Source organism: Protopterus annectens, chromosome 3.part0 (genome assembly GCF_019279795.1).
Source record: "Protopterus annectens isolate FY-2018-M chromosome 3.part0, PAN1.0, whole genome shotgun sequence".
NCBI lineage: Eukaryota > Metazoa > Chordata > Ceratodontiformes > Protopteridae > Protopterus > Protopterus annectens.
The window spans coordinates 531537824-531551950 of record NC_056731.1 but is presented as its reverse complement, the minus strand read 5'-3'; the positions used below and the strand labels follow the sequence as shown (position 1 = coordinate 531551950).

At 40.4% G+C, this 14127-nt stretch overlaps 1 protein-coding gene across 2 annotated transcripts in view; it reads right to left on the bottom strand.

The window, feature by feature from the left end:
* The window catches only part of LOC122796462 (60S ribosomal protein L14-like), a 39653-nt gene extending 33582 nt beyond the window's left edge, over nt 1–6071 (bottom strand). The window contains exon 1 of one of the 2 annotated variants that reach the window (XM_044064945.1): nt 5981–6071. In XM_044064945.1, the coding sequence (XP_043920880.1) occupies nt 5981–5983 (3 nt within the window). In that variant the 5' untranslated portion in view covers nt 5984–6071. Of the gene's footprint in view, nt 1–5548; nt 5609–5980 lie in introns of those variants that run through there. The other variant, XM_044064944.1, reaches the window with a different exon arrangement.
* Nucleotides 6072–14127: the final 8056 nt, after the last annotated feature.

Below are 14127 nucleotides of genomic sequence, written 5' to 3'. Positions count from 1 at the left end.
TATATATATACACACACACACACACACACACCAAAAATATATGTATGCATGAAGACTACACAACTTTTCACACTGACACAGCTTACAAATACACTGATGCAAAGGAAATGTCAAACCAGCCCAGATATACCATTTCTGGATTAGTGGGGCAAACATATCAATAGAAAATCATTCTACACCAAGAAATGACAGTGACCATCAGGAATAGATGTGCTACTACAGCATGTGTAATAAATACAACACTGCCAGAAATTTAACTTGCTTTCTGCTAACCACAAAACTTTAACCCGGCTCTACAGAGTGCTTCAATCACATTTTCCTTATTCTGTACTTCAGGCTGCAGACATTACCAGTCCAATACATACATAAGCCAGTATACCCAGTGGCTTACCTAAAGCACCCGATTCCCAGTAGTATTCAGACACTACTGCAAATGTTTTTCTTTTGAATTAGCATACAGTGAGAATATATCTCTATGCAGTGGTTCTAAACTGCAACATAACTGCACGAACCTGCATGTAGACATGCATGCATTTCTCTACCATAAAATGCATCTACACCCCACAAAAGCTGTGCTCTTTGGCAAATGTTAAGCCCAAATGTTTGCCGGTCGCAACTTTAATGGATATTTGCACACGGCAGAGCAATCTGACCAGGGTCAGACATCAGCCCATTATTTTTTCAGTGGGTGGTGTCTGACTAATGGGAATGCTTCAGCACAAGACTACTCTATGAACAAGTTTGCAGATTTGTATAACAATTTCATACTCTTGCATATTTAGCAAGAGACTGGATCCGCCACATATTTTGTCAACTAATATCAGCGCATTAAAAACATGCCTTTTGGACACCAACACATTCTCTCTCTCTCATACCAGGATAGTAATCAGCATATCTAGTACTGTAGAGATACTGTTTAGTGTTTTACAAGTGATCTGCATAAAACTCGGGTGTAGTTTAACAAGTTAATGCCCCCCCCCAACTGCAGACCAACAGAATGGTGTTTAGAACAGATCAGTGAGGTGCTTTATGTCTCCCTCTAACTTTGCTTTTGTTCATTTTAGCTTGTTGCTTCCTACATAGAGCCTATGTCCACTAATGTATACTACTTTTCACTGAATTTATTTACTGGTGTAGCAAATTGTATTTGGTTGCCTCGCTATTTAAATTTACCTCCCACTGCAGTTTAGGTTTCTGTATCACAATTTTTAAACCAGCTATCAAAGACGATTAACACCCCCCCCCCCACGTGGAATATCCTCATACCAAATGGTTTGTCTTGTTCTATTTTCCAGCTTCCTAAGGTAGCATATACTACACAGTATACATGCACAGTTTGCACAACCCCCTACAGAAAAATTTGATAAAGATTTCTAGTTTAAGTCAATACATCTATATTACCTTTATTAACAATGACTACTTATCCTTTACGATCCCCAAACATCCACATAAAAGCCAAAAGGTGAAGTCCTTCTGCCATGTCCGGTATCAGCCCTTTGCTCTCCTCTCAGTGGGCAATGCCTGGTACACCACCCCTGGAAAGCACCCACTATCTGCAAAGGGAACATGTTTCTATCCATGACGCCAATCCGTCTGACCTCTGCCACAGCTCATACCCACACAAGAATGAAATCATGACCAAAGCTTTGTCCTACAATCTTAGTGTTATAGCTTTAGACTTTTCTTCACAACTACACTATAGCACATCAAAGAAGTTGTGCACTAATCATGTCAAAGTCCCTGGAACAGGCACCACAATGGATGCTGCAAGGGAAGTGGAAGGATACTATCTATTCCAGAGGATTGTAGCCCCCCAAACATCTCCAACGCCCAGGTAAGAACTGCCCTCACTAAGGCAAAAAACACAGCATCCATGGGACCGGATGGTGTCCCCGGCTGTGTGCTTCACGAACTCAACGAGGAATTAAACCCAGTTAGGACAGCTGTTTAATCTTAGCCTCACCTCAGGATACGTACCCAAGGAGTGGCGCACGGTGACTGTGGTCCCACTTCATAAGGGCGGTGCCTCCACAGACCCTGGAAATTACCGCCCCATTAGCTTGACAAGCCTTATCTGCAAAGCCATGGAGAGGATCATAATGGAACTCATAAATAAAGACATAGGGAACTTGCAGACTTTGGATCCAACCCAGTTTGGCTTTGTCAAAGGCAGATCCTGCCTCAAACTTGGTTGACTTTTTCGAGACAGTCACCAAGGCCATTGATGAGGGAAAGGCAGTCCATACAGCCTACCTCGACCTGGCAAAGGCCTTCGACACAATACCCCACTCAGGTATCATCGAAAAACTCATCAGCTTGAATGTAAACCCATACATCACAAGATGGGTTGCAAACTGGCTAAGTGACAGAACCCACAGGGTCAGAGTTGCTGGAGCCATGTCAGACTCTAAGCCTGTCACAAGTGGTGTCCCACAGGGCTCAGTCCTGGGTCCACTCTTGTTCGGCATCTACTTTTCTGAAGTACAAGCAAACACAGGAGGGTTATGGCTGACAAAGTTTGCAGATGACTGCAAACTGGGCGGCATAGTCGAAAACACATCTGACACAGATATCCTCCAGAAGGGCCTCACAGAAACGGATAACTGGTGCCAGAGCCATGGCCTGAAGTTAAACGCCAAAAAATGCATAGTCATACCCTTCGGGAAAAACAAGGTCGTTTGACACTCATGTTGCTAAAGTAGTTAGGAAAACCTTCTATATCACCCACCTGATCATGAAGGAATTCACATCTAGATCAAGGGAGGTCATCGTCCCCCTGTACTCATCACTCATTAGACCTATGATTGAGTACAATGCCCCGTTCGGAATGTATCTGACCAGACACCTGCTGCAGCTTGAAAGGCCCCAAAAGTTCCTCACCAAAAGGATAAAGGGTCTCAAAAATATGTCTTATGCTGCCCGACTGAAAGAACTCCAGCTCTATTCAGTCTCACACCGCTTGCTCAGAGGTGACCTGTGCCTGACATATAAGGCCATGTCAAACCCAGATTTGATGAATATGCTTCACCTCAAAAAATCTAGATCCCTCAGAACCACAAGGGTGGGAGACTTAAACCTTGACACTGTTATAAACAGAACGTGCTGGAAGGACAGATTCATCACCCAGAGACTCCATGTGCTGTGGAACAAAATCCCGGTACATGTGAGGCAGAGCACCTCGCTGGCCTTGTTCAAAAGGAATCTTGACCAATGGATGGGAGATCGCAGATATACCCCAGGGATTACTTCAGTGTCACTGCTTGACAGAGGCACAGCAAGAGGATAGGCATAGTTTTTGTTCAAACTAAAGGGGTGGCGAAAGCCACATAACTATGGGCTAGGCTTATAAATGCCCTTGGGCAGAAAGCCTAGTATGAACCTATGATACAACTCTGTTTTCCTGCAAGTGACAGATCTGGACTTTTAAGACTGTAACCATCCTGAATGCAACTGCTAAAACACCTACAGTACTTACAAAGCTGAACTTTATCACCTACTCAACCGCCAGTCTCTCCTCAGCATTCACTCTTGTGAAAGACACCCTCCAAGCAAGTTAAACCAAGTGTCAGTTGCTCCCCAGTACCTGCAGAAAGTCATAATGAGAGCCACAAAAATCAAACCTGAGGAAATTAATTTTTCTTCCCAACTTTTTCACACTCGGGATTTTATCTTTCAATTTACTGACAAGCTACACCGATTCAGAAAAAACTAAACTTCCCCTGAACAACTTTAGTAGTTTTGTTTTAAATCATAACCTTTATGACAACTAGAGTGATTGCTGGCTCCCTCAAACAGTCCCACCTCAGACACTAAAAATAAACATGCTCACTACAAGCCAAAAATTTAGCAAATAACTGTCACCATTAAAAGAATACAGTATTTCCTACAGCAGCAGTTCCCAATTGTTTAGACCACCTGTCGTGATCTTAAAAAAAGCCCGCCCCCTCAAACAGTCCCACCTCAGACACTAAAAATAAACATGCTCACTATAAGCCAAAAATTTAGCAAACAACCGTCACCATTAAAAGACTACAGTATTTCCTACAGCAGCAGTTCCCAATTGTTTAGACCACCTGTCGTGATCTTAAAAAAAGCCCCCCCCAACACTCAGGATCACTAGTAATCTCCAGATTAATTTCTCTGAATGCAAATCAGCCATTTAAGACATGCCCAAATTCATGCACGCAGAATGTGTAATCAGCCTAGTTGGCTGTAAACTGCCACTTCTAGCCACTCATGTCAGTCTGGCTGTAACCTGCTGCTTTTATCCAATCATACGTCAACCATTGTGAAACTCTGTTGCACAGTGTATCGCATATAGAAACCCCAGTCTAAAGATCTGCAACAAAGGAAGAAAAATTCCACCCCCAAGAGAAAGACTAGACATAGCACTCAATCCTTTCCCCAAGCACCTCCCATCTGTCACTCACTGGAATCAAAGACCCTAAACGACTCTACCAGCAGACTGGTTGCAATATTTTAATATTAAAAGCATAGACCTTAACCCCAAACCTCCTGCTTCCACTTGACATTCAGTAATGTGTTACTTTGTGGCCATTACAAATTGTTGCATTGATAAAGGCTATTCGAATAGTGGAGTGATTTTTTTGGACGTGGTTTTACTCCAAAAAATTGAACATAGTATTTACAGATATTCAGGACAGTCTAAAGTGGAGTACTAATCTGCAGGCTGGTATAAACTGTGCAGTGCATGCACCAGTAGTTTGCGAGTCTCGGTCACCGAAAAACTGCCCCAAGCTGTGTGAAAACATTTGTACGTTACTTCCATGAGGTATTGCTTTCCAGCAAAACACACAAACTGCTTGTAAAAAAGTTTAACTACTACTTGTACAAAATTCATCATAATGATCAAAAGTATTTAAAAAAAAGAGTTTCCAAGTTATGCATAACCAGACAAAACTCTGTACTAATGCATAATTTAGACATTTTAATGTGAATACCACATTCTGCATGAACAATGGTTCAGCAACAGACAATGATCATCAGTGAAGGCATTAAAAACTGCGTATTACATTTCAAGTCATACCCCAACCTCTCCTTATGAATTACAAATAACTGTCCCATATTTTCAAGGACTCAAGTTTTAGCTCTGTCCCTTTTAATCCCACCCAAAACTGGCGACTTTTGGAAAAAAATGTAGTTAATCACACTAATAACAGTCATTCTACTGTACTTCAGATCATTCGTGTTAATTCACTTTTTATTACTCTACCAAAGTCTCAAATCAATAGTAATAAAAATGTCCCAGATTACTTTTGGACGCGTCTCTGGATTCATGAGGGACATATCAAAATATATTAAAATGGTACCGTTAATTTGAGAAACTGACAAACTACTATAAAAATTAAGATGCACTTTTCAAAACAAAGCTTTTCTATTCTCATTCCACCACCGTTTCTCCATACAAATCGCCGGCTTAGGAAGGGATTGGGAAGGACAGAGCAGCATTCAGAGCCAAAATCAGGGACACTTAAGAGGCATGAAACAACTTATTACACATTAGCATTAAAAAAATGACAGCACTTACAGTATTCCTTAAAATTAACCCAGGAACATTAATAACGAACCCCATCCCGCAAGCAAGCAACTAAACAGCAATCATAAAATAAACTGTTAAAATATATCACGATCACGGCTATTAAAAGCTATGCATTTTATTAAACTCTGCAAGCATTCCTTCAGCATAATTAAAATTCACATATCCGTCTCACGCCTCAAGCATACTTTACTTCACATTAAACCTCCTCAGCAATACACCACGTTTCCACAACCAATGAAATACAATGGTTCTAAATAAAAAGTAATAGCGACGCTAAGAAAACACATTACGACTAAGTAATGTGTAATTTAATTCCACAATCATGTCAGACGCGTCCTGAGTTATCTAACAGGCAAAAATAACCTAAAACTGAAAGCATTTATAAAAACCCAAATTGAGAGGAGCACTAAAAACACCTACCATTATGGCTATCGGCAACCGAAAAGATCAACCGACTTCCGGTTCTGTGCGATACTAACTTCCGTCGCTAAGTAGTGATGAAATGCATGTGTGCCCCCCCCCCTCGATCTTCTTATACTGATTTTATCATTTACTTGTATTACTATTAGTTTTTACTCTTTTTATCTTGAGTTTAAACACAGTTTGAAAGTTTTAGTAGTTTGCTTTTTGTTAGTAATTGTTGAAAGTGTGCTTGTCAAGTGACTGTCTTATAGCGGAACGGTCTGTCGTACGTTGATTTTTTTTGACGGGTAACCATGTTGAAAAAATATTGAATTATATTAGATCATAAAAATATACTGCACGTCAGTGAATGTAAATATGCGTTTTGATTATGCTTTGAACTTCGTTTGTGAAGATGTCACTCAGTTTATTTCACGTCATACACTAGATTGGGTTTTGTATTAGAACACCATCCCACCAGATGCGTAGTAGCAAGGACCGCCCAAACTCCGCCCGCTACTCTGCCTATGATTGTTTTACTAATATGTATTATCGGCTTTTCCCGGTTAGGGGTCGCCACAGTGGAACTCTGGTCCGCTAATGATTGGCAGTAGATTTTAATGGTGCGCTAATGATTGGCAGTAGATTTTAATGGTGCTAAGTTGCCAGCCCAACGCCCAATCTTCAGCGAAGGTACCCTATTCACGCATGTTTTCCGGAGGCCACTCGATGACATGCGGATTCCACACAGAAGGCACTCCAGCCGAGAATCGACTAGGAGAACCTCTTGCTGTGAGGCAACAACGCTACTGCTGCACCACCGCGGCTTATATTGTTTTTTTTTTTGCTAGTATTACTCTGACTAAACATATGAAGAAAAAATAAAAAAAACAGAAACGCAATGCAGTGTATTATAAAAACTACACTTTAACAATAATTCAGCTGCCTTTCTAGCACAGTTCACTCTGCACCTATGTTATGCAATACTGTACATTGCAAACACTAAATGCCTCACGCTTCTGACTACACCTGAATACAACTCACAGGAGGCACGAACCTAAGCAGTTGTGACATCTGATACAAAACTGCACTTTCATGTTGCAACGTGGCAAGCACCCCCCCCCCCTTACTGCTGAACACTATATTACAGAAGCATTGACCCCCCCCCCCCAAAAAAGGCAATTCCTGTACATATAGTACCTGAGTTTAACTACATACTGAAAAAAACCCTTGCAATGGCCATATTTCAAGAACGCCAAAGCATACCTCTCAAGTGTGCAGATTTTTGCCTCATACTTTTGTTCTGTTTGTCATACAATTGTGGTTGTGACGATTGGGGAGAGATGGGCGAAGGTTGCCAGCCTAGTCAAAGAGAATTTGATATATTCTGGCATTTGTAAACAAATGTAAAATACAGGCATGTTTTGTTGAGTGATTAAAAGATTACTGTGAAATGTGGAACTGCAAATATGTGACAACATTGCACTCTACTGGCCCAATGAAGCATGTTGTGATCCTTTCATATTAGAATTCTGCTCCAGTGCCTGGATGAAGGTTTCATGTCTATTGTTATAATGCTAAAGTTTATGACCAGAATTTAGATGTGGAATGTGCTTTATTGCTCTAGTGTCTGTTAGAATATACATGTGAAATGCCTTGTATTGTAAGTTTTTGAGGAGGTGTTAGATTGCTAAATAATGCAGTTTGTGGCCTGAGAATTCAGACCAGGTGTTAAGATGATGCAATATGAATACTGGGAAAACCTAAGTGTCAAAAATGTTTTGGGAGGGCCTTGGAGACGTGTTTGTTAGTAATGTTTAAATACTGTTTCTCACAAGAGACCTGAGAGCATTTTGATCTTGATATCCAACTTACCAGCATACTGCCCTATGCTCACATGTAAGTTTTAGCACTGTGATTTCTTGTAGGAATAGTTAAAGCTAGTAAAGATTAATTAGGTATTTTTCTTTCAAATCAGACCTGTCCTACTGCATTATTTTAAGTTTCTGTGTGATCTCTGAACTCTTAGATATATTTGTGGTGTAGTAGTTTTGTCTTGTTTTAATTAATTATTATTAAATATTTTTAAAACCTTCTACCTGTGGCTGATTTGTGTAGAGATTAGCTCTAGAGTGCATTGCATATTTATAGAGGTTGTTGTAGTAAGCCACTCTAGGGTAAGCCTTGACTGTTAGTCATACTACCATTGGATAACAGTATTGCACAGTAATAATTGGACGCTTTTTTAAGAGCCTTTGAGTAGCTGATATTTATTAGCTGGTGGTGGCAGTAATTACTACCATATAGCCTGGGTAAAGGGGCACAGCTGGAGAACCTGTGCCAGCCTTTTTCCCAGGATGGTCTGTGTGGTTGTATAACCTCTTCTCAAAGTGTGTGTGTGGTGTGTCAGCTACCTGGGCAGGGACACAAAGCATTGGTTGGACAGAGAGGGTACTGGAGGTTAGCTTGCCAGCTAGGCTGAGATCTGGACCCTATAGCTGTGGCAGTGGGGAGTCTTATTGGGGACCTGGAGAGCAAGGGAGCAACCAGCCCCAGACTGACTGTGATCTCTGTGTGCATTAAGGGAAATTGTACTTTACTGTGTGTATTAGTTATCCTTTCCTCGTCCATGACACAACCTCCCTGGTGTTAGTGGTGAGGATTGAGGCTCCTAGATTGCTGGGCCAGGGCACGGTCGTCACAGTGGTTTTCTGGCAAATCATTGGAAAATTATTTGGGGTTAGTGTCAGAAAATAACAACAGACATTTGAGTTTCAGACCCTATGTAAAATTCATGCCGATGCAAAACCTGTTATTCTAGCAATTTTCTAAGTTTATAAGAGCAATATCTAAAAAGTGTCCATATTTTGGGGACTTTGTCCCCCCATTACTGGTGGCTTTGTCCAGATTTCTTGCTCTACCAGGTTGAGTGGTATGTACCAAAGTATGATCATATGATGAATATTCACCAGGCCACTTGATAATCTGCCTGGCTTGTCACTCACCCATGATTACCATGCAACATCACAAAGGACTGCCCTGTCAATCATGCAGACCATGCCCATTCCTGAGCTAAAATCGCGGTGGGGTAATGTTCAAATACAAAGCCCTAGATTGTTGGGGAGAAGGGACTATGGTTTAGAAAACATATTTTAACCTCTTAATAACTATGTCACAGTTTATTTAAAGGAATAATTCCTAACCTGTTTTCCTGTAAACCAGAGTAAATTACATTGTGAAAAAAAACAATTAAAAAAAGATTCTAGCTTGCACTTTATCCTCCTCACCTGAGAGAGTGACTCGAGTTAATATTTTATGTAAAACATGCTGCAATCGTTAAAGCAAGGACAGGGGAATAACTTTGTAAAAGAATGTGAATTCTATAAGCAGAGTCTGTGTCGTAAAATACATAGTCTGCTTTTGGAAGTGCACTACTAAGTCTCTTCAGTGCAGATTCCTTGGCAGCCAAGTGGATCTACCCTGTTCTTGATGAAATGGCTAAATTCTACTGGGGAAAAGGACCTCCTTTCTGGAAATAGAGTCTAACTGTTTGATATACGGTGGCAGGAATTATGATTTCTTTTTTTAAAGAATGTGATGGATTATATTATTTTGGATGAGCACATTGTCAGGTCGCTACAGACTAGAGTCCCATAACTGAAGGGACCTGGTCCTTTCAATCAGAAGAATCTAGCCTTTTTTGTGTGCGTGTGTGTGTGTGACATGGTTAAATTTTAGTGGGGAAAAGGGCCTACTTTCTGGAAATAGTTTCTAGCCCCTTTGGTGTACTGTGACAGGAATGACTGTTTTTCTTCAGGAAGGAACTCCAATACATTCTTTTTGCTTAGCACACTATCAAGTACTTTCAGCTTAGATTCCAATTATTAAGGGACTGAGTCCTTTTAGCCAACTGAATCTAGCTTGCTCTCTGTGACATAACTAAATTCTAGTGGGGAAATGGACCTTCTTTCTGGGAAAAGATTCTAACCCCTTTGGTGTACAGTGGCAGGAATGACCATATTTTTAGGAAAGGGCTAGACTACACTCTTGGCTGAGCATAATTTCAGATCTCTTCAGCACAGATTGCCATGAATGAAGGACTCAGGTCCTTTCAACCAATGGAGTCTAGCCTGCTTTATGTTATGTGAACAGACTAAATTCTAGTGGAGGAAAGGACTGTCTTTCTGAGAATATTTTCTATCCTCTCTAGTGTACACTGGCAGAAGAGATCGTGTCTGCTTTTGTTTTGAAACCGCCATGCTTCATTTTTTGGCTAAATGTAATTTTAGGTACTTTTAGCACAGTTCATCTGAAAATGCTAATGTCTAGTGGAGGAAAGGATTGCCTTTCTGGGAATACATTCTAACATCTGTTGTGTACAGTGACAGGACTGAACCTTAGGTTTAGCAAAGACGGCACTACATTCTTTTGGTTCAGTATAATTTCAGGTCCCTTATGCACAGACTGCCATGGCTGAAGGACCCAGGTCCTTTCAGCCAAGGGAATCTAAAAGACTAAATTGTAGTGGATCAAAGAACCTTCTTCCTGGGAAAAGAGTAGGTTTAGCCCATCTAGTAGATAGTGGCAGGAATGACCCTTTTTTATGAAATAGCTGTGCAGCATTCTTTTTGGTTCAGCATAATTTCAGGTCTGTTATGCACAGATTGCCATGACTAAAGGACCCATATCTTTTCAAGTGAAAAGGCTAAATTCTAGCAGAGGAAAGGACCATTTTCTGTGAATAGATTCTATCTCCTCTGATGTTCAGTGACAGAAGTAACTTTTTTTTTTTTTAAGGAAAAAGCTGTACTTCATCATTTAGCTAAGAATAAATTCATGTTCCTTTGGCACAGTTTATATGAGAAGGCTAAATTCTAGTGGAGATAAGGGCTGCCTCTTTGGAAATCAGTTCTATTCCCTGTAGTGTACAGTGGCAGAAATGACCATTTTTGGGGGGAAAAGGATGCACTTCATTTTTTGGCTCACCATAGCATCAGGTCTCTTCAACATAGATTGCCATTGCTGAAGGACTCAAGTCATTTCAACCAATGGAATCTAGCCTGCTTTATGTGAAGAGGCTAAATTTTAATGGAGCTAAGGACCATAAGGGACATCTTTCTGAGAGTAGATTCTAACCCCTCTTATATACAGTGGCAGAAATAACAAAGAAAGGACTGTCTTTCTGGGAATAGATTCTATCCTGTGTAGTGCATAGTGGCAGAAATTACCTTTTTTTGTTTTGGTTTTTTGTTTGTTTTTAGGAAGAGCTGGACTTCATCTTTTGGCTGAGTATAATTTAAAGTCCCTTTAGCTCAGTTAATTTAAAAACGCCAACTTCTAGTGGTGAAAAGGACCGTCTTTCTGGGAATCGATTCTATCACCTCTACTGTACAATGGCAGGAATGACCAATTTTTTGGGGGAAAGAGCTGCACTTCATCTTTTGTGAGCATAATTTCAGGTTCATTCAACACAGTCTTTCTGGGATTCATTTCTAACCCCTGTAGCGTACAGTGGCAGAAATTACTATTTTGGTGGGGGAGGAAGAAATGCACTTCATCTTTTGGCTCAGCATAATTTCAGGTCCTTTCAGCACAGTTTATGTGAACAAGCTAAATTCAAATGGAGGAAATGACTGTCTTTTCTAGGAATAGAGTCTATCTAGTGTACAGTGATAGATTTTTTTTGTTTGTTTTTTTTAGAGAAAACTGCACTGCTTTCTTTTGGCTGAAAAGAGATTGCCATGGCTGCTTTATGTGAAAAGGTGTGATTCTAGTGGAGAAAAGTACTGTCTTTCTGTGAATAGATTCTATTATCTGTGGTGTTTTTTTAAGGAAACAGCTGTACTACAGTCATTTCAGTGAGAATAATTTTAAGGTCTCCAACACAGTTTATGTGAAAAGACTAAATTCTAGTGGAAGAAAGGACAATCCTTCTGAGAATAGAGTCTAACCCCTCTGGTATACAGTCACAGAATTAAAAGTGATGTACTGACCATAACTAGGCATCTGTGTTGTCCATTTTCATTCTTCCTCAATGAATGGGTTACAGATACGACTCGGCCACATACTTCAGACTTGGAAGCCAACTCTCAAGCTCCTCCTTCTACCCATAATGTCGTAGTCCATCCCCAATACCCCAGCTTGATTTTGTTTCCATACATTCCCCATTAATATGTTAATGAAATGGATAGATAAAAGAATAGGGTTGAAACTCGGAACTATAGGTTCCAATAAGAAAACCAACAGGTCACTCCAGAAGATTCTAGAAAGAAGGATGGATAGGTAAGTTGAAGAAGGGTGGATGGGTAAGCTGAGGAAGAATGAAAATGGACAGCACAGATTCCTAGTTATGGTGAGTACATACTTTTTACATTTGATGATGTCCTTTTCATTCTCCCTCAGTGAATGGAACAGAGTCTGCAGCTATGTAAATTTTGGGTGGCCTTCATGGAAGGATATTCTGGAGAACCACTGAACGGGAGGTAGCACTGCTTCTGGATATTGGGTCCAATTTGTAATGAGTAACAAAGATATGAACATTGGACCATGTGAGCGTTGTGCAAATATCATCAATAGAAATTCTTGACCTAAAGGCAGATGACGTGGCCATGGATCTAGCTGAGTGGGCTTTAGGAGGTGGTGTTAGAGAACTGCCTTTTTGGGAATAGATCCAAGAAATGCAGTTAGTTATCTATTTAGCAAATGTAATTTTTAGATACCAGATAACTCGGTCGATTTGATGACAAGGATACAAACAGCTGATCTGATTTTCTGATTTCTTTAGTTCTGTGTCGATAGAAATATAATTCTGTGCACATTCAGAAGATGTAGCATATATTCTTCTTTGTTAAAAAAAAAATGGAAAGAAAACCAGTAAATGGATGGATTGGTTAGTGTTAGATTCAGAAGCCACTCAGAAGGTGTAAAAGGAATAGTCTGTTGTTAAAGTAACCCTGTATTTATGGAAAATAATGTACAGAGTCTTGGATGAAATAGCCTTCAGTTCTGAAATTCTTTTTGCAGAAGTGATAGCTATTAAAAAGGCTGTTTTCCATGACAGGTACTTTAACTTGTTTTTGCTGAAAATTCAAAGGGTTTTGAGTCGGACCTTGTAGTACCACAGTCATATCCCAGGGAGATGAAGGATCCTTTACTGGGGGGGTCTAAGAAGGAAGGTGCCTTTCATGAAAGCTTAACTTGGACAAAAACAAACAAAATAATTTTTATCTCCTGTATGAAAGTTTGATATGGATGCCAACTGTAGTTTAATTGTAGAAAAACTAGCTCCTTCTTTGAAAAGCGCAGCCAGAAAAATAAATAACAGCAGAGACTTAGGCAGTAAAAGGGTCATTGTTCTTTCTTAATGCCCAAAGGGAAAATCTTTTCCATTTGCTCTTGTAAACCTTTTTGGTGGAGTCTTTTTTGTGAGGATAATAACATGGTATGCACTGGGCTGGGGAAGAAAGCCTGGCTATCTGGCTCTTATTGGAACTGGAGAAACCATGCAGTTAGTTTGAGTGCTAGGATATTGGGAGAACACATCCCTGAGGAGTGTGAGAGCAAATGTGAAGTTGAGTCCAGTGTCCAGGGAGGATAATGAAGATGAGACCTAAGGAAGGGGAACCACACCTGAAAAGGCCAGATGGAGCAATGATGATGACTGGCCTTTTCAGCTGAATTGCTTTCTGTAGAAATTTGGGGATCAAAGGAAGTGGACGATAAGTGTAAATGAGACTACATCATCTCTTGGTGACTCCTCCTAATGGGGGATCTGGGCAAAATACCTGATGCCCTTGTTGCTGTGGGAAGACACAGAGGTTACAGCAAGGATTGCCCCAGTGATGGAAAAGTTTCTCCTCCACTGAATGTTTGAGAGACCACTCGTGAGGTATTAGAATGGACCTGCTGAGTTTGTTCGCTAGTATGCTGGATTGCCCTAGAATGTGGATTGCAACTAGAAAGTGGTTGGAGGAGACTGCCCGTTGCCACATTCTTTTATAGCTTCTCAGCAGAGGGGGTAATACTGAGATCTCTCTTGCTTGTTGATGATCCAGACTACAGACATGTTGTCAGTTTGAATTGCAACAGTCCCTAGAGGAAGAGTATTTTGAAATGTCTACAAAGCTAAAAGGACTGCTGTCATCTCCAGGTTGTTGATATGTGAA